Raw genomic sequence first — 23,534 nt, 5'->3', positions numbered from 1 at the left:
CCCCCGTTATACCCATGTTATCCAGTGAACATCTAACTAGCTGTGGCACTTCCTCAATGGTGTCCACCCACCATGTTTCACCTAGCCACCCTAAGGCCTGTTTTAATTAATGGATCTATTAATTTGGGTGAAGCATTTTCAAGGGTCTTAAACTCCCTTTAGGTGTCTCTGTGGTCCTGGTCCTCATCTGATTGTTACTATTTCTCTTTTCAGGAGCTCCAGAGAGCCGTGGACCACCGCAAAGCCATCATCCTCTCCATCAATCTGTGCAGCCCCGAGTTCACCCGGGCTGGCAGTGAGGAGAGCCGGTGCCTGCAGGACCGCCTGTCACAGCTGAACGGGCTCTGGGACCGCGTGTGCACTCTGCTGGAGGAGTGGCGGGGCCTGCTCCAGGACGCACTCATGCAGTGCCAGGTGTGTGGGGCTCTGGGCAGGTGGCTCCGGGGAAACAGCCAGTTCAACTGGCTCTGTCACTTGATTTAATACTGTTAACAAGGGTCTGCAGTTGCATCCCAGCATTGGTATCTTAGTGAGCTAACCTGGTGTCCTAAACTTTCCTTTCACTGGAGCATTTGTGCATGTGAGCAGGGCTTCAGGCTTGCAGACCTTATCCTCTGTCCAGCTAAGAAGATGCTGTCCCCACAGGTTTATCCTAGTCCACTGATCCTTCTGTGATCCATTCATTTATTTCGTTCATTCACTTTAAGAATAGAATCAACTCTCATTACTTGCAATAATTCTATTCTATAAAGTCTCCATGGACACCAAATTGGCAAATACTCAACCATTGCTGCTTGGAAAAATACAGTTAGGTTCCTGCTAGCCTCTGGTCACATTTTTGTCAGTCGATCCAAACATAACCTTGTTCTGTGTGTGTTTCTGTTTAAAGACACCTTATTTCATATATGTTGTTGATTCGTTAACATTGAACTCATGAACAACAGTGTCTCATGAGCAACTTGTGCCTGAACAAAGCTTGTCTAACACACGTAAGGCACATCCACAGCCTCTGTGCCCTTGAAAACACTAGACAGCACTTCAGCACTACTCATGGAAGACAATTAAACAGCAAAACCACCAACAAAAAGCATAAAAATATGAGAAACGTGGCAGTAAATATACGGCATAAAGGACACTTCTTTACAGCATTGAGGGTTAAAGAAGAAGGCAGAGCGTTACCTTGTTTGACCTCACTTGGGAACACGCACACCAGGTGACTCAAATTTCTCACCACTCTGCAAATGTCTGTGAACAAGACGAAAGCACCGCGAGTATTGATCTGGGGGTTACAAATAAAGTTTACCAAGTAGGCGAATTCACAAATATGGAATTTGTGAATAATGAGGATCAGCTGTATTTTGTGAGCAGACATTCTTTGAACATCCAACTGACACTTGCATTTCTTCATCCTTTCATGCCACAGTTATTTGCTGAACATCCACAGTATGCCAAAGACTGCATGAAGCAGACAAGATACAGTGTGCACTCTGCTTTTCTTGGGGAAGACTGGCAATAAAAATGCAAATAATCATTAGCCCTGATGCTTATAGATTTTGATAAGAGTCACTGAGTAACACTTTGGGAAGGTGTTGAGGGAAGTTCTGTGGATCTCTGAGCTGGCACAAGAAGAATGTTGCTGTGAAAGCAATACAGCAAATGGGAAGTCCCAGAGGCAGGATAGGGCTTAGTCTCTTCAAGGACAGAAAAGGGAAGCAGATGTGACTGGAGCATAGTGGCAAGGCCTTGGTAGGTCATGGCCAGGAGTTAGGATTGTATACAGAACATGAGAGGCCCTCCCAGGATTTGAAGGCTGTTTTCCAGGTTTATGGGTGCCCTTGAAAGCAGGTATGTTGGCTGTCAGTTCACTCTTGCATGCTCTCCTAGCCCAGGGCTTCAAACATAGTCAATCTTCAGTAGTTCCATGTTAGATGAATGGGCCAATGAATGAATGAAGGACATGTAGGGTTGGTTCTGTGCCTCAAAAGATGGGAAGATTTAAATATACAGTGAAGAGAGGAGAGTAGAGTCACTTCCTTCCAAATTGTTTAATAGCTCTACTCTTCTTTAAGAAATTAAGTATTTTAATGCTAATTTTCTTATGTCTAAATGATCCAAATAATAAATTAGATGCTTTTGGTAGGAACATGAACTCAGGTAATTACAGCAGCACCAATGCTTTCCTTAGGAAGCAGTTGTATATCAGATCTTGAAAGTAGCATTATCTTTGTCAGTCATAACAATTGTAGAGAATGGAAATTTAATTCTAAGCTGTGGGAGAAAGAGAAACAGTATATTATCCCTGGTTATCTTACATCCCCATATGTTCTTTGTTTTGTTTTGTTTTGTTTTGTAGGATTTCCATGAAATGAGCCATGCTTTGCTTCTTATGCTGGAGAACATTGACAGAAGGAAAAACGAAATTGTCCCGATAGATTCTAACCTTGATGTAGAGATACTTCAGGATCATCACAAACAGCTTATGGTAGGATGTGTGAACTCAGGCAGCCTCTGGTTATTTTTAACAGGATTCCATATTATTTACGGAAAATGAATGTAGGTGGTATTTTTTCAAAATCTTTTATGTCTCTAACATACTCTCTTCACTCCTTATGGTTTCAGTATTTGTGGAAAACATGTATATAGAAGCTGACATCTGCTAGCTTTAGGATCTGCTTCTAACATCATTGCTCAGTTGTGGAAACCTTAGATGTGCCTTATCTTAATTAGCTTGTGTTTATTAAAGCAACTCTTTGGTGAATTGCATTTATTTTTAATGTAAACTTTGTGTAGTACATCTATGTCCCAGTAGTATGTTTGGTGTCTTCTAAGAAAATAAAATGAAAAGTACTAAAATAGAAAGAAACCACTAAGATTTTTTAAGATTAACTTAAATATACCACTTTAAACATTAGCCTTAGCACCAAGGTCTCTGAAAGCCAAGACAAAAAATGAAACATGATGCATTAGATTATTTTCATTAGATGACAAAAAGAAACATGCCAGTTCTCAGGAAACAAGAAACTTGTTCCTAGTACTAAATTCAAAAGGAAGTTTACTGTCTAGATTCCTAATACGAGGAACTTTGAATACTGTAATGTGCAGTGTATTGTACATTGTACAGTAATTTTAGAGAAAATAAGGAAACATTTGAGTTCCATTAGGAGAAGGGACTTTCCATTTAGTAGCTTTAAGTATTTTTAAAACGCTGTTTTAAAAGATATGCCCAGTAACCTAATCTACGGTTTGGTAGCTTTTAATTCAGGACCATGAGTGTCTTACACCAGGAGGAAATAGCTATGAAACTGCATTTTTACTAGGCTTTTGATCTCAGGCATAAAACTGTGAATGCTGAATTATACATCTTTTTAAAATTTTGCATAGATATCAGAGTATACCTAGACATACCTGAGTTTTGCTATATTTAGACCTTAACATTTTACTTTTGTATTTAAAATAATACCTAATGTCTCTTCTGCATAATAGTTTATATTTTAAGTACTTTCACATATATTAACCAATTTGAACCTCCAATAATGCTTACTGTGGACCAGGCAAGGCTCATTATCATCATTTCACCAAATTAGAAAAACCAAGAAAAGAGAGATTCGGGGTCTTATAGAATAAATTTTGGCAAAGACAGTGTTAGAGTACAGGTCCCCCAAGCCTCATTTCTTGTGTGAGCACCATGTCCTGATGATCAGGTATAATTGCCCACAAAATTACAGAGTAGTGGCATTCTGCACTTTTTGGAACTTTCTTCAATTGCTGAAAATTCTTAGAAAGTTACTTTTTATCATATACATAGCAAATAAGGCGTGAGCTCTTGGAGTCGCAGCTAAAAGTGGCCTCGCTTCAAGACATGTCTTGCCAACTGTTGGTGAATACGGAAGGGACGGATTGTTTAGAAGCCAAAGAGAAAGTCCACGTGATTGGAAACCGGCTGAAGCTGCTCTTGAAGGAGGTCAGTCGTCACATCAAGGACCTGGAGAAGTTATTAGACATGTCAGGCAGTCAGCAGGTAAGCTTTACACAGACAGCATTGTATAGCATTTCTTCCATGATGCCAAAGAAGCATCCTCTTCACCAGTTTTCAAAAGTCTTTAAATGCGGTACTCGTCAGGATGGAGTGTCCACTCTCAGCCACTGCTCTCACCAGTCCTGTTTCAAAATACAGAAGCAGACTTGTAAACCTTTGTAATAGACCACTGCTTTTGATTCTGTTAAATCCGAAGGCTTTTTGAATTGTTACTACCAACCCTTTTACCACCACTACCATGCAGTTTTATCTCACCCTGTTAATTTAAGAATTCACATATTTTCAGTTGCATGGTGATGGTAATTTCTGCAAATGGGTTTTTAATACCTGATAAGGCATTAAATCTCTTTACAATACTGTAATTATTTCACAGAAAACTTCCTCTGTTTATTTTTTGTATTTTTTTCCTAAATTGATTACCTCATGGTAGCATTATTAGTTTTGAGAATTGCATTTGCAGGTTTAGAGATGTTTTGTAAGTTTTAAGACTTTGAATTGTGAAATCCTCATGAACACACAATTAAATACTCTGCCCTTCTCTGCACATGCAAAGAGCAGTCGGCTCTGAATAACAGCAGTGCCAGAAATAATAGTTTCTCTGAGGCAAGAAGGCAGACCCCCGGATGACTCTGTCCTGTTTCTAACTCAGAGTTGAATTCTTTCCGACCTGAGCAACCTCTTTCCTCTCATTAGAGCATTTTAGCTCATTTGCATCATTCACTGAGAAATAACAAAGCCACCGGTGAAACTAGTCAGAACAAAGCTATCATGATAGTTCCCAGAGGACCTGAACTTACAACCAGGAAATTGCAGTCCATTTGAAGAATTAGATATCCTTCCTCTGGTAGTTGTCTGATCCCCTTGTTTCCAAGGATCATGGTTTAATTTTTATGGAGAGTGGCTGGGGATGGGGTGGGAAATACATTGGCTGTTGCAGCACCCCATGGCCCAAGGACGCGGAGTTGTTCACAGGATCCTCACCGAGGTCTGATCCCCCGTAGGATTTGTCTTCCTGGTCTTCTGCTGATGAGCTGGACACCTCAGGATCTGTGAGTCCTGCCTCAGGAAGAAGCACCCCAAACAGACAGAGAACGGTAACTCTCCACTGGTCATTTGGGTGGGCCCGTGGGCAGGAACATGGGAGCCGTGGAATTTGTACCTGCCACAGGGTGTGCAGGCTCACCCCACAGAGCCAGAGAGCCACGCAGAGGAGGGTGTTGGACCACGTGGTGCTGCCCCCCAGCCCTGCCCCGTACCACCTACGTGCACTCCGGACGGCAAGCAGTAGTTCTGTTTTCCAAAAGAACCAGGGCTCAAAGTGTGGTTGGTACACAGGGAGACCAGTTGTGTTCCTTGTTCAGTGGGCCACTTCTAGAGTGGTGCTCATTTATCCTCTTGGTGGCCCCTTCCTGTACACCACCAGCACTACCGACAGGAAAGCCCTTGCCCGGGGCTGGACCAGAGCTGTGCAAGCTGCGAACGGCTCGTGAGATCATTGACCTAATTATATGAGACAGTGGAGGTTCTGTTGACTCTCAAGCCAAGAAGCTTCTGAGTGATGGTCCTGAAGGTGGTCGGTGACTTTTCTGCCCCCAAAGTGACAACCACTCAGGCAGCATCCCCAGGATGCAGGGAGGACAAAAAGACAGATATGGCCCCTGCTACCCTCTATACCTTGATTTCTCTGTGTAATTAGAAGCTTGTTATTTTTTTCTTCCCTTTAAATTTTATTTTCTTGTCCGGCTTTATGATTACATCCTTTTTTATTATCATTCCCTTGTCCTTAGTTTTTAGACGTTTTAATTTCATTTGTACTTTTTTTGTTTTAAACACTTAAGTTCTGTGCTGATGAATGCCATTATCCCTTTTAGGATTTCCTTTTTTTTTTTTTTTTTTTTTTTTTTAACTACATTCACTAGTTTCTATAGATCCTAGTTTAAGAATGTGAAGGAATACTGGCTTTTCATGTCAAATTTTGTAAACTTGTTGGGTCTTCATCACTGTACAAAGAACAATTTCATGTTGTTATTTCTCATCTACAGAGAATTTTTAAAAATGTTTCAGTGTTCTAGACCATGAAAAAAATATGTGAAGTATCTGAGAAATATGCTATGGCATAGAAAATTTTATATCCATTTTAATGAAGAATACAGAGATTCTCAAGTAGTGCAAAGTCATTGAATGGGGAGAAATTTGCCATTTCTTCCAGCTCCACAATCTGTTTCTTTAATGACTAAGAATGTGGATGTAAATTTGGTTCACATCTTCAACAAAAGAAAAGCCAGTTTCCTTAATGTGTGGATATTGATCATTTTGTTTGATTTATTTTTTCCTTTGCTGCACTTTTGGTTTAATTTTCATCAGTAGCTTGTCTTTATTTGCCTGGACTGAACATTCTTCTTTCTTTACCCCCTGTTCATTGCAAACAGCCACGAGGCAAATGTAGTCTCTCCCAGCCTGGACCCTCTGCCAACAGTCCTCATAGCAGGTACCTTATTCTCCTGGTTTCCACACTGTTCTAGAACTCCAAGAGGATGATGAAAATTGTCCATGACTTAGGTAGGCCTGTATAGCTGGTCTGCCTCAGGGTGGTTGAGAAGTTACTCAGTTCAGTCTACACCCTTTCCTGATAAATTGGAAGGGACCTTTCTAAATGGAAAATACCAAGAAATCCCAGTGCACAAAATCCTCAGACCCCACCAAAATCTTGTTTCACTATGCATGGGCCCTCTGGTTCTTTATATCAAATGGTTTTCTGTGTACAGCTGATAGCACACACTACCATTTGAATTCATGGCAGAATTTTATCATCCTCTTTGTTTCTAGATTTTACATTGAGAACAGGTAATAGATCAATGAATTATTTTACCATTCGCAGAACCCACAGATCTGAATAAAATATACTAACATCCCCAGCTTTTTGTTTTATTTTCATGTTTTATCCAGATTGTGGGTTTTGGATTCTCAAAATGGCAAGTCCTAATTTGGTTATCTTTATTTACAAATCTACACGCCCCTTCTCTCTTCTGCTTATCGTAAATCTTCTCTCTGGCCAGCACACTCAGCCACTCCCCATCCTGACACTTGGCAAGCTCTTGCACTCTGGGAACCAGACCCGCCTCCCTGCCCAGTCCCCTCCCCGGAGCCCACTGACATCTACCCCTTGGTGCTTTCCACATTGCCTCCAGCAAACCCTCCTTTCTGCTGCTGGCAGTGCTTTGCCTTCTTTGTTGTCAGTGTTGATGTCTGTGCGCCTTTTCCTCTTTCACTAATCAGTTCACGTTTCCCCAGACAATTTTTAAAAATGAAAATACTGTCCCCAGAGCCAATTTTTAATTCTGATCCTAAGCAGTTTACTGTTACAGCAGTTTATCCCCCTGGAAGCTTATCACCATGAGCAGGAGTCTAAATTCCTGGAAAGAAGTTAGGGAATGAGCGAGTGTAGCCCTTGCAAATCACCCCTGAGAAATAGTTTCATTTTTCCAGCTGTGTGCCCAACAGGATTGGCTATATTATTTGGTTGTTCTTACTTAGCTGAAGAAGTGCAGGATATATTGTGATGTGCTTTCTGGTTTTAAGCCTCCCTTTGCTTTTCTTTTTTTTCTTTCCATTTGGTTTGATTTGAAGACAGTTTTTGTTTTGTTTTGTTTTGTACTGCTTTTCTTTTCTCCATAATAAAATATTAATGATAAAACATGAATGGAGGAAGACCTAATGGGACTTTTGAAGATAATGATTCACATATTATCATTTGTGGGTGCTCTGATGTTTTCTTAGCCCCTTACCAAAAAAGGCAATCATGTATTATGGACAGACCATTGTATTATAGTTTCCATCTTCTTCCCAAAAATGGCTGATGTGCCATGAACAGAGATGGGTACTATTGCCATAGCATTCCCTATAGGATACAAGAGATCAGTTCTTTGGTTGATATGCATTATGATGATGCGAAGGGAAAGCTCTTTTGTTAATTTTGCAACATAATAGCAACCACCCTTTGGTTCCTAGTGTCGGAAGTTTATTTCTACTAGATAAAATGTACCCAGAAATAGCACATCCATCTGCTCCTTCAGTTCTTTCAAACAGTCACACAGGTCTGAAAATCTCTAAGGCATCATTTCTTAGGGCAGTAAGTGCTTCATTGTGTCTCCTAACTGGGCTTTGCGGCTGGGGCAGCCACGTTCTCACTGTGACATCCTCTGGTGCCTCCAACTCTGCTCTTTCCAGCACTGTTCATTAACATCTTTCTGAGCACATAGCACAATGTTCAATTTGCTACCCGGGAGGGCAGGGAATACAAATGAGTGTCACCTGAAAGGCAGACTGCATCCAATGCCTTCCTTGGCAGACAGGTTGTGGTTGAACATTCTTAAACTTCTTAATGCCTTGGCACCTGTGTTTGGGATGCACTCAAGCCCGACAATGAAATGCAAACCTGTTAGAAAAGAATGAACTTCACTCACAGTCCAGGCTGCCACAGTGTTCCTTTACACTGACACTGAGAGTACCCTGTGTTTGATCTTGCACTGGTCCAGCAAATCTGAAAGGTTATTGCAGAAGCCCAAACAGTTTAGTGTTGACCCCAGCAGTCTGCAATAGGAAAATTTTAGACATGTATTCTCCCTGTGAGGGGTGAGCAGCTGAGTTGAAAGGAACTGGGTATTTGTTTGAAGGAAGGGATTTCTTAGATGATTTGGTCAGTTTAAATTCAGATATTAATATTGGTTGCTTGCCTTCTCTCTACCTCAGTTTGATTGTATGGGAGCTGGTAGCTATTCTGTCTGTTCTTGCTTACTGTTATAGACCTGCATATGAATTGATGCCATTGTTTATTGAATCCCTACTGGGTTTGGGACCTAGGCCTACGAAATTAATATAACATGATTCCTGCCATTAAAGGACTTGCAAACTCAAAATCCGGATTCCCTGAATCATGTATAAGGAACTCTCCAAGATTCCTTGTGATTATTAACATATGAAAAAAAAAATCTGTGCAGACATTCATAACTTTTATTTGAGATTAAATATGTTTTAGAAGCATGCTTTTTGAAGCAGAGCTGGTGACGATCCTGCTGGGACTTTCCTCACCCCTTCTGGTCTAAAATTTTATAACCCTATCACCAATAATTCTTCAAAACTATAGATTAGTTGGAGTTGACCAATGGGAAGATTCCCTTCTCAATTTTCCAGAGAGAGCAAAGGAATAATTGCTCTGCAATCTGGTGGTGTGAACTGATGACGTCATTCTAAAGCTTAGCGTTGTAAAATGCAAAATGGCCCTGGACACCTTTAGTCTCTGGCACCATCTGCACAGAAAACTAAGATGAAATGAGAAGTGCCAAGTGCCTGCCTACAACATGGAAAAGGAGGACAAAAATTCAGTACAAAGTAACAAATATATTTAAGCAAGTGCAGTGGGGTTTGTTTTGTTTTTTTGTTTTGTTTTTGCATGGAAGCCAGGCCCTCACCGTAAATATTATTTCATCTCATAGAATTTGTTTTTAGTCTTTTTTCTCAGGCTCTATCTTGGGGATCTATTAATTTAAAGCATTCAAAGATCCTTGACATAGAGCAGCCCTCTCAGGCAGGCTGGCAGTCGGCCCTGGGGACAGCTCCAGGAGGTTTCCCTTTTGCTCTTTGGAGGTCCCCATTCCCCGTGGTTACAGGTAACAGGTCAGGCCTGTGGGAAATGCAGCCTATCTCTGTAAGCACTATTAGTACATGAGGAACCTGTCCTGGAACCAGCCAATCACCAGATAGGAGTCAGCACACCCTTGGTAAAATAATACTGGTAACAACAAGTTGCTATCTTTATTTACCACTTAGGGCATTCTAAGTACCATGCTAAACATTTTACATATGTTACCTCAATTCAGCCTTCCCAGCCTTATATGTGACATGGTTACATTCCCCATTTTGTAGATAAGGCAATGGAAGAATAGAAGACGTGAAGACTTCCCCAAGATTTATGATGTAAATCCAGATCTCACCTGATTCTGGATCCTAGCTTGTTAACTGCTCTACTCTGTTGAAGGGCTGTTGGGGAAAATGCTTTAAACTCCAGTTCCTGGACCTGAACCACCACAGGCTGCTGAGATAGCTTCAGACTAGACAGAACATTGGGTTGGATATAAAAGGAGTCTAGAGTCCTAAATTGATTCTGTAAACCTATCTTCTGAGCCACATATGGAGGAAATGCATTGGTTTTCAAACACTATTCATACAAGAACAGACACTGAGGTCATGGATAACCTAGAAATTTCCTTGGACCTATAGCTGTTTTATTGCCACAATGAATTCCTGTTACGATACTGCCAACATTAGCCTACAAGTAACAAAATGAATTGAAGTTTCTTTTCACCTGGGTTTCGAGGACATGTGCACAGAATTAACTTTTGCCACTTTCCCTGATTGTGTAAAATGTTCATTGTGAGTCATGCTCTATATACAGTAGTCAGGCTTCTCACATGTATTCATCTTACTTTATTGCGTGTGTCATTGTGTATTCCTCCCTCACCTAGCAGCAACCCCCCTTGCCCCCACCCCGGCCTTTGCCCATACTACATGGATTTTGGGAAACAATTCCTGGGCAATTGTTTATCAAAAATTTGGAGGAGCGAAGGGAGTGAGAAAAATCATAAAATATTCAGTTGTAGACAATAAACACATTTTTCTGAACAGAATCATCCAGAAATATCCCCATTGATTAAATTACCCAAATAAGTTGGCATATTTAATTGTTCTTATATAGACCCAAACTAAACTGTCATCTATGTTTGTAATAAGACCAGAGGAGAGAGAAGAGTAACTAAACACATTGTCTTTGTTCTTTCCCTTGGAGACTTTCCCCAAACTCTTGAAACTTAGATTCAAACTTAAGGTCAGTGGATAAATATCAAAAGTACCTGTTACCCTGCTATCATTAATTAACCTGTTGATATTAAAAGCTCTAGAACAGATTCACCCTAAAGAAGAGACAAAGCTGGGCATGTTGAAATGTGATTGCTCCGAGGGAGTGGGCTTGTTTTCTCAGTGGATAGATTGGACATTTTCAGGAGCAGTCAAGTGCATGGAAGATCATTAAGCACTATTGTGTTCTGTTTGTCCCTGTCTCAGCCCATTACTTCTCCCTAGCTTGGCATTCTTTAACATTAGAAGGCATGTGGTAATTAAATTTTAATAAGAAATTCTCTGATGTCCTTCAATGGACCCTGTAACATATGAGCCTGTTTTCCAAAATGTGACCTTTCTGGTTTTTCTCAGGAATGGCCTCTTCCATGTGCAGCCCTTGTTCAGATCTTAACCTTTGACCTAATTGTTCAAAGAAGCTAATAATTGACAAACAGGGGCTCTTCAACTCTGTCAGTCCAATTGTATTATCAATTACATGTACAAATCTGCCCATCACTAAAATCCTTAAATGTCCCCTGAAGAAAACAAAGTCAGTTAGAAATTTCATTCATTTTATTCAGATATTTAACATTGAGGAAACCTGGAGCTCTCTTCTGTCCTGTGTAACTCAGCCGGTGAATGGTGAATGGTGTTTGCCAGGACATACTCTTAGGTTGAGGGAAGGATATTTTGAAAAAAGATTCAAGCCAGAGTTCATAGGTCCTTCTCAAGACACTTCAAGGCCAACCATTGAATCACAAACCACCAGAGCTAACAAGATTTCAGAACATGAATTCATTCCCCTTCTTTGCAGGTAAGAAAACTGAGGGCCAGAGACACTCATTTACTTGCCCAAGATTATTCAGCTGCCTCAGAACAAAGTGTTCCCATGTCCATGCATTGATGAGATCATCAGTGTAATTTTGTGAGCCTTTATAATAGAGGCATTTATTTTAGACGTTAGGAAACTACTCACTTCTCACTAATGTACTGCAGATACTCTCTTATTTGCTTCTACATGAGATATACCTGAGACGTAAGTAGCAATGGCAAGACCAGCATTCACTTCACCAAACAACACCAACAGGCATTGCATGTGGCAGGCGGCAGCTTTGGAACCCTGAGCTCCTAAAAGATTGTGGGATTTGGGGCAGGTCACTTACCCATCATCTAGAGAATAGATTCTGGGATTTAAAATACAATTCTGCCACTCGCTAGCTGTGTAAACTTGAGCAAGTTGTTTTACTTCTCTGAGCCTCTTTCTTCATCTATAAAGTGAAGACAGTGAATACAAACCTCAGAGGACTGTTGTAGGGATTTAATTAGAGAACCCAAGATGGATGCTTAGTGCACTACTTAGCAATTAGAAGAAGTGTTAACTATCCTGAGCTACTCACCTATAAATTAGGCGATGGAGTAGATATTCTCTCGCCGTGAATATTTTACAATAATAATTGTATTATAAATTATTATTTATCATTATAAAAATTATAATTAATATTTTGTCAATTAGGTTACTAGAGATGCAACCTCTATGACTTCCATGCTCAACTATAGTTTCGTAAAATATCCAATTTTCCCATTCGGCTCATGAATCATTGGTCACGGAATAAGGACGGTTAATGAGTTTGGCCACTAGATGGTGATTGAACCCTTGTGGCCTCCTAGATGGAAGACTGTTTACTCTGACCAATTAGTAGAAGATGTAAGAGATATAACACATGGAACTTTCAAGCTGGAAAACCACCTAGTGTAATTTGAGAGAAGAGAATGGCACTTAGAGATAAAGCACATTGTTCAAGGTTGTGCAGTCATTAATGCTGGAATTCAGAAAAGAGCAAGTTTCCAATTTAGGCCAGTGATTTGTTTTTCATTACTCAACAACCATAGTAGAAACACAGGGTGGTACATGGCTGCTTGGGGTTTCCACTGGGCCAGGCTATCTGTGCCCTATCTTTGTTTGCTGGTTTAACAAGAGAGTTTGGAGGAATCCTTTCATTCCTTTTTATGGGGGATAATATCTGGTTTTCATTTTACATTTATTTTCTCTGGTTCCCTCCCTTATCCCCCACTGTTGCCAGTATTATCTGCCTTCAGAATTCAGCAGCTAATAGGAAAGCTATAAACAAAGTGTTTTGTTAGGAGCAAAGTATAGAGTTACCAATAAAGTTTTGACCCCTTCGTTTTTCTCCAGTGGCCTCACATTCAATGCCCTTACCCATTGGGCTTAAAACCATTAGGGAATTCTTACTATGGAAATGTGTGTCCTTGTACAGCTATTATTTTGCTCCTATGGTCTTGTGTGTGTGTGTGTGTGTCTTTGTGTGTATACACAAATGCCTCTTGTAAATGACATTTCTCTTTCCGTCTTTCCACTGATTACCAAATAAAATGTTAATGGAGGTTCACACAGAAAAGACCGAGGCAGCCAACCCAGAACCCACTTCCATGTTCAATAATTCACAGGCAGTCTTTCCTATGAATTCTGAAATTCATGTTTAATCTCTAATACACTACTTAAAAGGGAGACAAAGTGAGTTAGAAAAACTTGGAATTTTAAATCTAGAAGGGAACTTCATGATGACAATCCATCTTCTTCAGAAAAGTTGTGTTCATTTCCCAAAGTCACAGAGCAAGTAAGTGACAAGATCAGCCTAGAATCTGGGTCTTTCAAGACCAGGGCTCTGCAAATGGACCCAGCACCACGCCTCATCCACACAGCTTTGGAACCCAGTAACGTCAGGGCCAGTTGCTGATTCAGTGCAAAATGAAACCAGGGTACATGCTAAGATTAACTGAGTCTGAAAAATGATGGGGCTGTGCCTAGACATATTGCATGTGTTTTGGCATATCCAGGATGGCTTAGTGGGATAGTCTGTATGACTTTGACAACAATTTTGCCTAACGGTACTCCTGATACTCTTAAAAAAATTTTTTTTAATTATCCTGGATCTAGTTAATTTATTCTGGGAAAACTTGTGTAGAGCAGTTATCTTTGTTAATTCAAAATGTTTTACCAAATTAAGGGGTAACATGAGTAGAATTTGAATATCGATCGGTTGCCAGTAGTTGACTGACTAAATGTTTCTTTTTTGTCAGTGCTATTTCCACCCAACACTTAGGTTGAGGTGGGGAAATGGCCTGGGTCTACTGCTGACTGCTGGCAGCTAATTGCCAGGTTGGGTTGGGTTTGGCGTAGCCCTGTAGCTTCCAGGAAGGCGCGGAAGCAAAAGGCAACATCCATCCAACACTTGAGTTATTTGAGTTATTTGTGTTGATTCTTCTCTCAGGTCCACAAAAGGTGGCTCCGATTCCTCCCTTTTTGAGCCCCGGCCCTCTCGGTCCAGCCGAGCCTTTCTGTTCAGAGTCCTCAGAGCCGCCCTTCCCATTCAGCTCCTCCTGCTCCTCCTCCTCGGGCTCGCCTGCCTTGTGCCAGTGTCCGAGGAAGACTACAGTTGTGCCCACTCCAACAATTTTGCCCGATCGTTCCACCCCATGCTCAGATACACCAACGGCCCTCCTCCACTGTGAACCCAGCAGCTGCTGACGGCAGAAGTGCTGGGAGCATAGGCCTCGGCTGAAAGCAATCCCAAGCCATCAAGAAGAGGACCTTCATCTTGTCAGTTAACTTCTGTGTGACAGCTTTAGCTCCTCTGTGTCCCCTGGGCTTAAAACGTGGCTTCAGGGCTGGATGAGAAACAGATGGGAGGAGAGCAAACAGATGCAAAAAGGCTGAGAAGAAATTTCAGTTTAAAACTCTGACCCAAAGCACTAAAGATTTAAGAGGATGGACCTCCAAAGTCCACCATGCACAGGAATCCGGGGCCTGTGGCCCGTTCTCTGCACAGCCAAGGACTTGAGTGGACGTGTGGGCAGCCGCTTACGGTGCTGCTCCATCCATCCCATAAAGGGTCCTCCCTGAGCGTCATGTCAACATTGCACAATCTACCAACCACCCAGTGCTGGAGAGATTTTAGAACAGTGTAACATACAATTTTTTAAAGCTTATATGGCAGCTTCCTTTTTACCTTGTTTTCCTTTTGGGCATGATGGTCTAACCTTTGCTGTAAATCTAAAAGGCACTTTTTTTAAAGATATAAAGAAAAAACTGGATGTAATAAATAAGATCATGGAAACATATATGTTAAAAAATGTTGAATGTTAAAGTAAAACAAAAACATATTTATGTATGTACAGTTTGCTAAAGCCAAGTTTTGTTTGTATATTGATTTCTTTGCATTTATTATAGATACTGTGAAATATTTTGTCTGTTCTTTTTTTTTCTCCTAAAGAAATGATGCTAAATTTCCCTAGTAAGCAGGCACTCATCAGAACGCAACCTAAATTTTCTTTCCTTCTTTTGTTTTATAGAAGAAATTAACATGGAAAGTAAGTATATATTAAGGGTCAGGGATGGTTAGAAGAAGGGTGTACTGTATTTAGATGTAAAGGATCCAAGAAAAGTGGTTCCATCTCTTCCAGTTGTGCAGGGAAGGAGCAACCTGGAAAAACTCATATTTGGATGATTCCTTGCCCCCGCCTCCTCCCACAGCCAATCAAATTTCATGAATTCCTTCTTCACATCATCTTTTATGCTCTCCTTTCTTTCTATTCCCTTTGCACAGGTGAAAACCCTCCTAGCCTACTAGCCCCTCCTCTCCACCCCAAGAGCACACAACAGCCACATTCATTTTGTTAAAGGACTCGTTTTCAGATTCCTTCTTTGCCTTCTATTGTTTTTCAACGTCTACCAGATAAAATACAACTTTTAATTGGTCATTCAAATCTGTCTATAGTAAGATTTCATTCTGTGCCTTTGATCTTGCCAACTAGTGGCCCTCTGACAAAGAATTATTCAGCCTTGGTGGTGTTTTAATCTATCACTTATAATTGGAGGGAGTATTCCCCTAAAACCCAGGTTTCAGGCTCCTCTTAGCAATTGAATGCTCTGGTGTCCTGGGTGCATCAGATTCCAGAATGGCAGAAATTGGCTAGAGCTGAGCATCTCCTCCCTTTAAGAATAGGAACAGTCTTTATAGTTGCACTTTCATCCTCTCATCTTCTGTCATTGCCATAAAGCCTAGTCTGTGTTGACGTTTGAGTTCACAAACGCTGCTCTAAATTGAGCCTTTTACCCAAACTGCAAAACTCACAATTACCTGAACTGCCTTCCGTCGTTTTGCCATGAAGAACGCAACCTGACTGTCATCTCAACTAGATCTCAACTCGAGATCCTGGGGCTTATTAAGCTGCCCGGTTCTTGGGCTCACTTCAGAACTTCTAATTCAGTCTCTTGAGTTAGAGCCTGGAAGTTTGCATTTGGAATGATGTCTGGGGTGATTTTATTCATTCTAATGTTGAAAAACTCCCTAGACTATACCTTCTTGCTTCCCTTTTTATCACCACCTGCTCTCCTCCCTCACAAGACTCAGCTCACAAGCCTTCTTGACTATGATCCTGTATCCTTTTAGACCATGTTTAAGACTTTCCTCTGCTGAGCTTTTCTTCTGCGGGATTTCTATCATACGTGTGCTGATTTCTACCATCATGTCATTCCTATCTCTTTTTTTACCCTGTAATCCCCCTTCAGGGAGCTGAGCATTGTTATTTTGTAAAGAGGACAAGCCCATGTTGAGCACACTTAACCACCTTCCTGTTTCTGGAGGGTGTGATTGTGGAGGAGATTATAAGTGAAGGTCACCTGTGCCCTTACCTGGAGGGTCGCAACTCGAGCCTCACCCATCACTCCTGTTCCAAATAGCTGGAAATAGTGGTCTTACCTCCCTATTCTAGCCCTTTGACAGACTCACATTGCCACTGCCGTGGAAGACACCAGTGAGATGCTAGTCATGGAAAAGGCAAGCAAAAGGAGACTTCAGGGCTGTTTCTTCTTAACATTACAATTAACTGACTTACTAGGCATCTCCCATCACTGAAGAATCAAAGCTTAATCATTTGATTTTGATGCAGAAAAGTCTTAGAGGATAGTCCCACTTGTGTCTTTCTAAATGGCGGGAAACACCCCACAGGGAGCATGACATGCATTCCCACTAAAGTTTCTGAAGGCTTAATCAGGGAAATGTTGGAACATGAAGCAAGTAGGAGGCCCTGGTGAGAGTCAGCATTGAAGCCATATGGTCATTGCTTTCTCCCAGGTGAATGTTCAGCCAGCCTGAACAGTTTCAAGCCAGTTGCAGGTGAGAATAGAACCTCCTCCCAGAGCCCTCACAACCCCAAATGCCTTCTGAGGGAGGGGAACAATGGTTAAACTTAGGAACATCCTCCCTGAACCCAGCAGCTGCCTGGCAACAGAGAAAGGGGATGTGTTCATCCAAGGGCTTCATGGAGGAGGTGAGAGTTGTAAAGAATCTTGAGGGATCAAAGGATGCCAGTGGCTGTTAAGAGGCTCCCATTTCTGGATTGAGGACTGTCGGGAGCTCAGCAGTGGCCAGAGATAGGAGGTGATGCCCTAGGTAAGTGGCTGTGGGCAAAGAAATGATCAATTGACAGGCAAGGGTAAGATAGACAACATTTGGGTAATAAGATGTGAGCAAGCTAAAAGGAAATGTTAGAAAAGGCAAGAAAGAGAAAACCCATGAAGCTAAAACAAAGAAAGAGGAAGCAAAAATAGGGACTTAAACTAAGAAATCCAGGGAGAACCAAAAGGTCTTCAGGGAAATTGTGCTTGGAGCACGGGAATGCTGGCTCCTGAAAAATGGGGCGGTAGCAGCTTTCCTTGTTTTTGTAAGAAATGAGAGGAGAAACCTTGAAAAGACATGGATGGTAAACTCAGCCAACCGAACACTGGGATTTACTATACGAAGACAGATTGTGGTAGACCCTGGGGCCAAATATTAAGAAATTACAGCTACAAAGTCTTATTGACAAGCCGCATAAAACATCATAAAGTAAAGAACAATGGAGTAACTTGAGTCATGAAAGCTGTCAGGCCCAGGAAATAGGGACTCTGAAGGGTGGTCAGAACGGGCCTGAGAGCACCCTGAATAGTTTGGTTCTCTGTCCTTGTGCCTACCAGCCCACCATCGCTATCACCAAACAGATCCATGGGGAACTGTGCGGAACCCAAAATATTCTCAGATTGGGCCGGTAGGTTCAGAAGTGTCAGGGCTGAGCAGTATCCACTCATGACAAGTGTTCACTGAACCTCTTCCATGCAGCAGGAACTGCTCCAAGCTCCCTCGTGGCCGAGTCTCAGCAAGGCCCTCATAACTTCTTGTTTAAATATGCAGTAAAAGCAACCATCTCTGAGCCTTTGACATACAGAAGATGACATTTCCCACGAGCCACGTCCTGAAACCCGGGATGAAGGCAACCTAAGGGAACCTAATAAAAACTATGTCCTGTGGGGGTAGTGGGGTATTAAATCTCCTCTCCCTTTGACTTCTTTGTCACCCGGTTTGATGCCTTAGTGGAATGCATTTGCGTTTTTGAAGAGCATGGGGGAGCCTGTGGGAATCAAGACAAGTAAGTGGTTCATAGACAGGGAGGCGATTTTCAGCTCAGTCACCTGCAGCCCAAGAAGGTAATTCGGGGCAGGAGGGAAGATGTTTTACTGAGAGTGGTCATTTCAATTTTAGCTTTAATAATACATTGTGATTGCCACACCTTGAGTGACCCGGGGATGATGAGCCTTAAAAGGAACGACTTCAATTCTTCCGTTTGTGACTTCTCTCTAACCTCTCCCTCCAGTTTTAAAAATATCAGTCAGGAATCCCTTGGAGACTACCAAAGAGGAACCTCCATTTGGGGGAGAGGCCATATTCCACATTTACGGGAGAAATGAACGAACTGGGTGAATTGTGGCGCGTCATACAGTCTCCACTAAGTATCCTCCTGTGGTGCTTCTTGGACCCAAAGCGACCCTGTCTGTTGCTGGACAGAGAGTGGGAGCTAGAAGAATTCATTGGAACTCTGCATACCAGCAGACTAGGGAGTTTGGAGAGCTGAGAATAGCTAATAAAAACCAGGGCAATAAACTGTAACGCAGGCTGAACAGCAAGGACCATTTAATCTGGGGAGCTGAGGAAGCCAGTGGGGCCTTAAATGCAATCTTTCTCAAATATGAAGTTCACAGTAAAATGAATCAGCCTTGCTAATTTCTTAAACCTGTTGCCCAATACAGGGACAGGAGCATAACTGAATTTGGAAACCATGGTTCCTATGGAGAGGAGAAAGTCCTTTGTAGGCTGTGCTGGCAGATTGGAGTGCATTGGGTACACAGGTGGTCAACAAGAAATCCACATCAGCTGCTGGATGTTAATATCAGATCTGGCATGACGCATGCCCTGCTAGACGCATTCTTGAGCCAGTTGCTGCACCAGGAGTGCAGCTGCCAGGTGGCTGCCAACACCAATAGCAACTTGCAAGCAGTTACCCCCCACTCAAAACCACATTTCCTGGACTCAGTACTGCCCTTCCTCTCTGCTTTCCAACACACACACACACACACACACACACACACACACACACACACACACACACGTGGAATTTACAGGTGGACCAGAAACTGTAGCAATAGGTTGTTTTTCTGCCAAAAGTCGCTCTTCCAAGGCCGGTGACTCTCCAAGAGTGGGTCTCCGACATGCAGCATCTGCAGCACCTAACGCATTCTAACTCATTAGAAATGCCCACTTCTGCTCTGGAACCGGGCTTCCAGGCCAGCCCCTGCCCCAGGATTTCCCCATCTTGGAGCCATTTAACTCTCTCCAGCTGGCACATTGACGAGTAATGTAAGCAAGTTCCCCACCCTCCCTAACTGACTCGCAATGCCACCATCTCCAAACGATAGATTTCCACATAAATCTGGATCTTTACTCTGAAATCCATCCTGTGCTGTTGATCTATCTGCCCATTGCTATTTTTAATTATAGCAGTCTATAGCATAATGGATTATACTCAATTACTGTATATATTTTTATTAGTTACTTTGGTATAGGTTTAATATATCTAAGGACAGCACCATTTCTTTCTCTGTGTATATGATGTGTCTGTTATAAAAGTTAATTGTTAAAAAATGAAACAGTAGTTTGAGTTGCAAAAGATTCCCTTATTTTCTATAGAAAAATGAACAGAACAATTTCCTATTTCATTCTCGATCATTTTCCGATTTGATGTTACCTTTGCATGCCTTTTGGTTTTCTTATTCAAACAACATAGACATATGTGTTTTTATGGGATCTTTTTATTGTTCTTCCATATCTTGTATTTTTCACTTAATTTTCCACCGACATATCAATACATACGTATGCCTCTTCTCTGCACAACACATCTCAGTCTTTTTCTTTTTCAGCATTTGTTTTTCCTCAAGGCTTTTTTTACTGTTAAAACAATGCTGCATAAAACATATTTGCATGTATGTCTATTTTTATTTCTCTAAGATGCAGTGCTCAAGGAGGAATTACTGCATCAAAAGGTATGTACATTCTAACTTTCAGTAAATTCTTCCAGGTTACTGTTTAAGAAAGTTGCAATGATTTCTAGTCCCCCCCCCCCCCCACTCCATAATGGAGACGAGAACCCTTTCCTCACAGCCTCCCTTGAGCTCGAAAAGTGGTCTCAGACCCTGACTGCACATTAGGCTCTCAGGGAACTTTTGATAATTTAGCCCCAGGGCAATTCCCAAACCAATAAAATCGTGGTCTCTGGAGAAGTGATTTTTTTTTTTTTTTGAAGCTCCCCAGGTGACTCCCACTCTGGGAAGGGCTGAACTAGGTGTAACCAGATTTTTTAAATACTGCCAGTTGAGGGCGAGGGTAGCTCCTTGCTTTTGAAATTTGCATTTCCCCAACAGGTTTATGTGATAATTGTTACATTTGATTACTTCTGTGAGTAGCTTGCTTTATCTTAGGACATTTTTCTTTTCTCTTTTTTTTTTATTTTTTCAAATTATTTTTAAAGAACCATGTAAATATTAAACAAATTAGTCCTGTGTGTCATTTTTCTTGATTTTATGTAGTTCCTTTCATCACACAGAAATTGCAAATTTTTATTTCATCAGTCTGACAGGCTGTGTATCTTTTACAGCATCTGGATTATTTTAAGAAGGACTTTTTACTCCCAGATTATAGTCATTTGCCTGTATTTTCTTCTGGGAAGTCTGTAATCTCTCTGGAATCATTTTTTATTTGGTGCGAAGTAAGGAGCTACTTTGTCATTTTCCAAATGAATAGACAATTGTCCCCAAACCAAACAAGAACTAGACAGGGATGCAGCTGTTTTCATTATTATTTAGCAGCCTAGATGTCAGTCAGAGGGAGCTTGTTGAATAAATGAGAGTGCACACATAGTATGGACTACAGTGCAACTATTTTTAAAAGATGAAATCAATCTATGTATCAATTAGGGCAGATTTTCACTGTATATTCCTAAATTAAGGAAGAAGGTATTGAATAATTTGTATGGTAGGATCTTATTTTTGTTGAGAGAAAACCCATGTGCGTATATAGTGATTGTATAAAGCAAGGAAAATGTTTGGAGAGACATACATGAAGTTCAAGGCTTACCATTGTGGATACAGTCAGGAGGGAGAGAGGATTTTAGTTTAAAAACTTTTGTATTGTTTTAAATATGATAAGGAGCATGGTTTGGTTTTGAGATCCAAACTGCTGAAATAAGAATGTTCATTTAAATAGACAAAGAAAAATGCACCCCTGTTCCTGCATGGGGAAACCATATTTTACTTGGTTTTTAATGTTTAAAAAAATTTGGGGGGGGGGGGAGTATGCCCAGAATATATGGTGATAGATCATTTGGTAAAAATGTCAAGCTACTAATGAGCACCTTCTTGCTCAGTGTTCATCTTGAGTTTGCAAAGGTGTTGCAAGGAACCGATTTGCAATAGGAGGCTCCTGACCAGGGAACCTGTAAACCTCAGGGGATGTCTGAATGGGAGTCATTTTTTCAAGAAAAAACCCCACATAGGGTTTCTGTTTATACTTCCCAAACTACCACCCTCCTCCAGAAGTCACCCTTTCAACGGGTGAAATCTGTGGACCAGGGGCAGCGTGGCGGCGGGAAACGAAAAGGGATACTGACAAGACTCCAAGTCCCAGGCAGCTTCTCCATTTAGCCCCAAGGAGCTGTACTCCTCTGCTTTTCCTTTCCAGCACCCCTAATTGCAACCTCCCCCAAGGGCCTGTGCACTCAAGCCTGGCTTTGCCTGGGGCTCAGTCCCCTCTTCCCCCGTACAGAGTCTGCTAATCAGAGAGGAAAACTGATAGGATGTGGACATTTTAAAGTCTTTTTGTCCAGGTCTTAGAGAAGCTTTACCTGTAGCATAGACTCTGGAATCAAATCTGGCTTAAATCCCAGCCCTCCCACTTCATAGCTGTGTAACCTGAGCAAGTGTCTTAACCTCTCTGTTCCTCAGTTTCCTCCTTGGTAAAACGGAATAATTACAGTGCCTGCCTCAAAAAATGAGCCAAAAAATGTGACAGAGACCATAAGGAGCCTGCAAAGCCTAAAACACTTACTATCTGCGTCTTTACAGAGAAAGTTTGCTGACCCTTGAAATAGACTGAGTTGCCCAAAGATTAGCACAGTTAGTGGCAGAGCTAGGACAGGTGCGACCTTGGGGCCTTTTGATCTCCCTCTCCTGACAGCACCTCTTCAGAGAGCTCTCTTTCCGGCCAAACCTCCATCTGACAGCTCCATGGGTTCTTCCCCTGAAGGCACTTCTGTGACACCTGTGCTGGTTTGGAGCTGTATACTCCATAAAAACATGTTCATAAACTTAATCCATTCCTGTAAGTGTGGACCCATGGTAAGTAGGATCTTTGATGAGGCTACTTCAGTTAAGGTGTGACCCAACCAATCAGGATGAGTCTTAATCCTGTTACTGGAGTCCTTTATAAGTAGAATGAAATTCAGACAAAGAGAGAGAAAGCCTACAGAGGGAGAAGCCAGAAGCTGAACATCAGTGGAACTCCAAAGAGAAATGTAAGGCCAGGAGAGGCCGCCATATGCATTTCCATGTGACAGAGGAGCCCAGGACCAAGGATCGCCAACAGCCAGCCCCAGAACGCCAGTCTTCGGGAAGAGGGCATCACCTCAATGCTGCCTTGATTGGGAATTCTAGCTTCAAAACCATGATCTAATAAATTCCCATTCTTTTATCCCACCCACTCTGTGGTATTTGCTTGAGCAATTGAAGAAGAGAGCTGCTTTCTTTTGCTCCATACGTTTTCAGAGTGATTTTATTTGGGTGTAGGGTTGGGCAGAGCTTTAGCATTTTTCTTCAGAATGGAAATGGCGCCTTCTCCCCTGAGCTGTAGGCACGAGCAGTGCTTTGTCTTCTGGGAGGCTGTATTGTCCATGTCCTCATGGGGCCTACCAGGCCAACAGGCTCCTGTTCCCCCAGCTGCCTGCTGACTTCAGGAATGAGAAGCCCCTCTGCACAGCTGTTTTCTCAGGACTAAGTTGCCTTGGCAGGGAGAGTGCATGTGGCTTTGTAGAGCTGAGGGGAAATGGGAAGTATGGGGCCAAGAAGGGGACAGAGTTTGCAGATGAGAAGCCTTATTTGTCAAAGCTACTGCCTTGAGAAGGTCCTGACACTTCCCCTGTGGCATTGCCAAGAAGTTTCTTCCCT

The 23,534-nt window shown here is 41.8% G+C and overlaps 1 protein-coding gene across 15 annotated transcripts in view; it reads left to right on the top strand.

The window, feature by feature from the left end:
• The window catches only part of SYNE1 (spectrin repeat containing nuclear envelope protein 1), a 499,900-nt gene extending 484,711 nt beyond the window's left edge, over positions 1-15,189 (top strand). For 10 of the 15 annotated variants that reach the window (XM_037819664.1, XM_037819684.1, XM_037819730.1 and 7 more), the window contains 6 exons: positions 214-414; positions 2,354-2,482; positions 3,806-4,018; positions 5,038-5,130; positions 6,466-6,524; positions 14,218-15,189. In XM_037819664.1, the coding sequence (XP_037675592.1) occupies positions 214-414; positions 2,354-2,482; positions 3,806-4,018; positions 5,038-5,130; positions 6,466-6,524; positions 14,218-14,458 (936 nt within the window). In that variant the 3' untranslated portion in view covers positions 14,459-15,189. The remainder of the gene's footprint in view (positions 1-213; positions 415-2,353; positions 2,483-3,805; positions 4,019-5,037; positions 5,131-6,465; positions 6,525-14,217) is intronic. The other 5 variants (XM_037819694.1, XM_037819713.1, XM_037819675.1 and 2 more) reach the window with 2 other exon arrangements.
• The last annotated feature ends 8,345 nt before the right edge of the window (positions 15,190-23,534 follow it).

The sequence above is a fragment of the Choloepus didactylus genome, chromosome 2 (genome assembly GCF_015220235.1).
Source record: "Choloepus didactylus isolate mChoDid1 chromosome 2, mChoDid1.pri, whole genome shotgun sequence".
NCBI lineage: Eukaryota > Metazoa > Chordata > Mammalia > Pilosa > Megalonychidae > Choloepus > Choloepus didactylus.
This window is presented reverse-complemented; position numbering and strand designations above follow the sequence as displayed.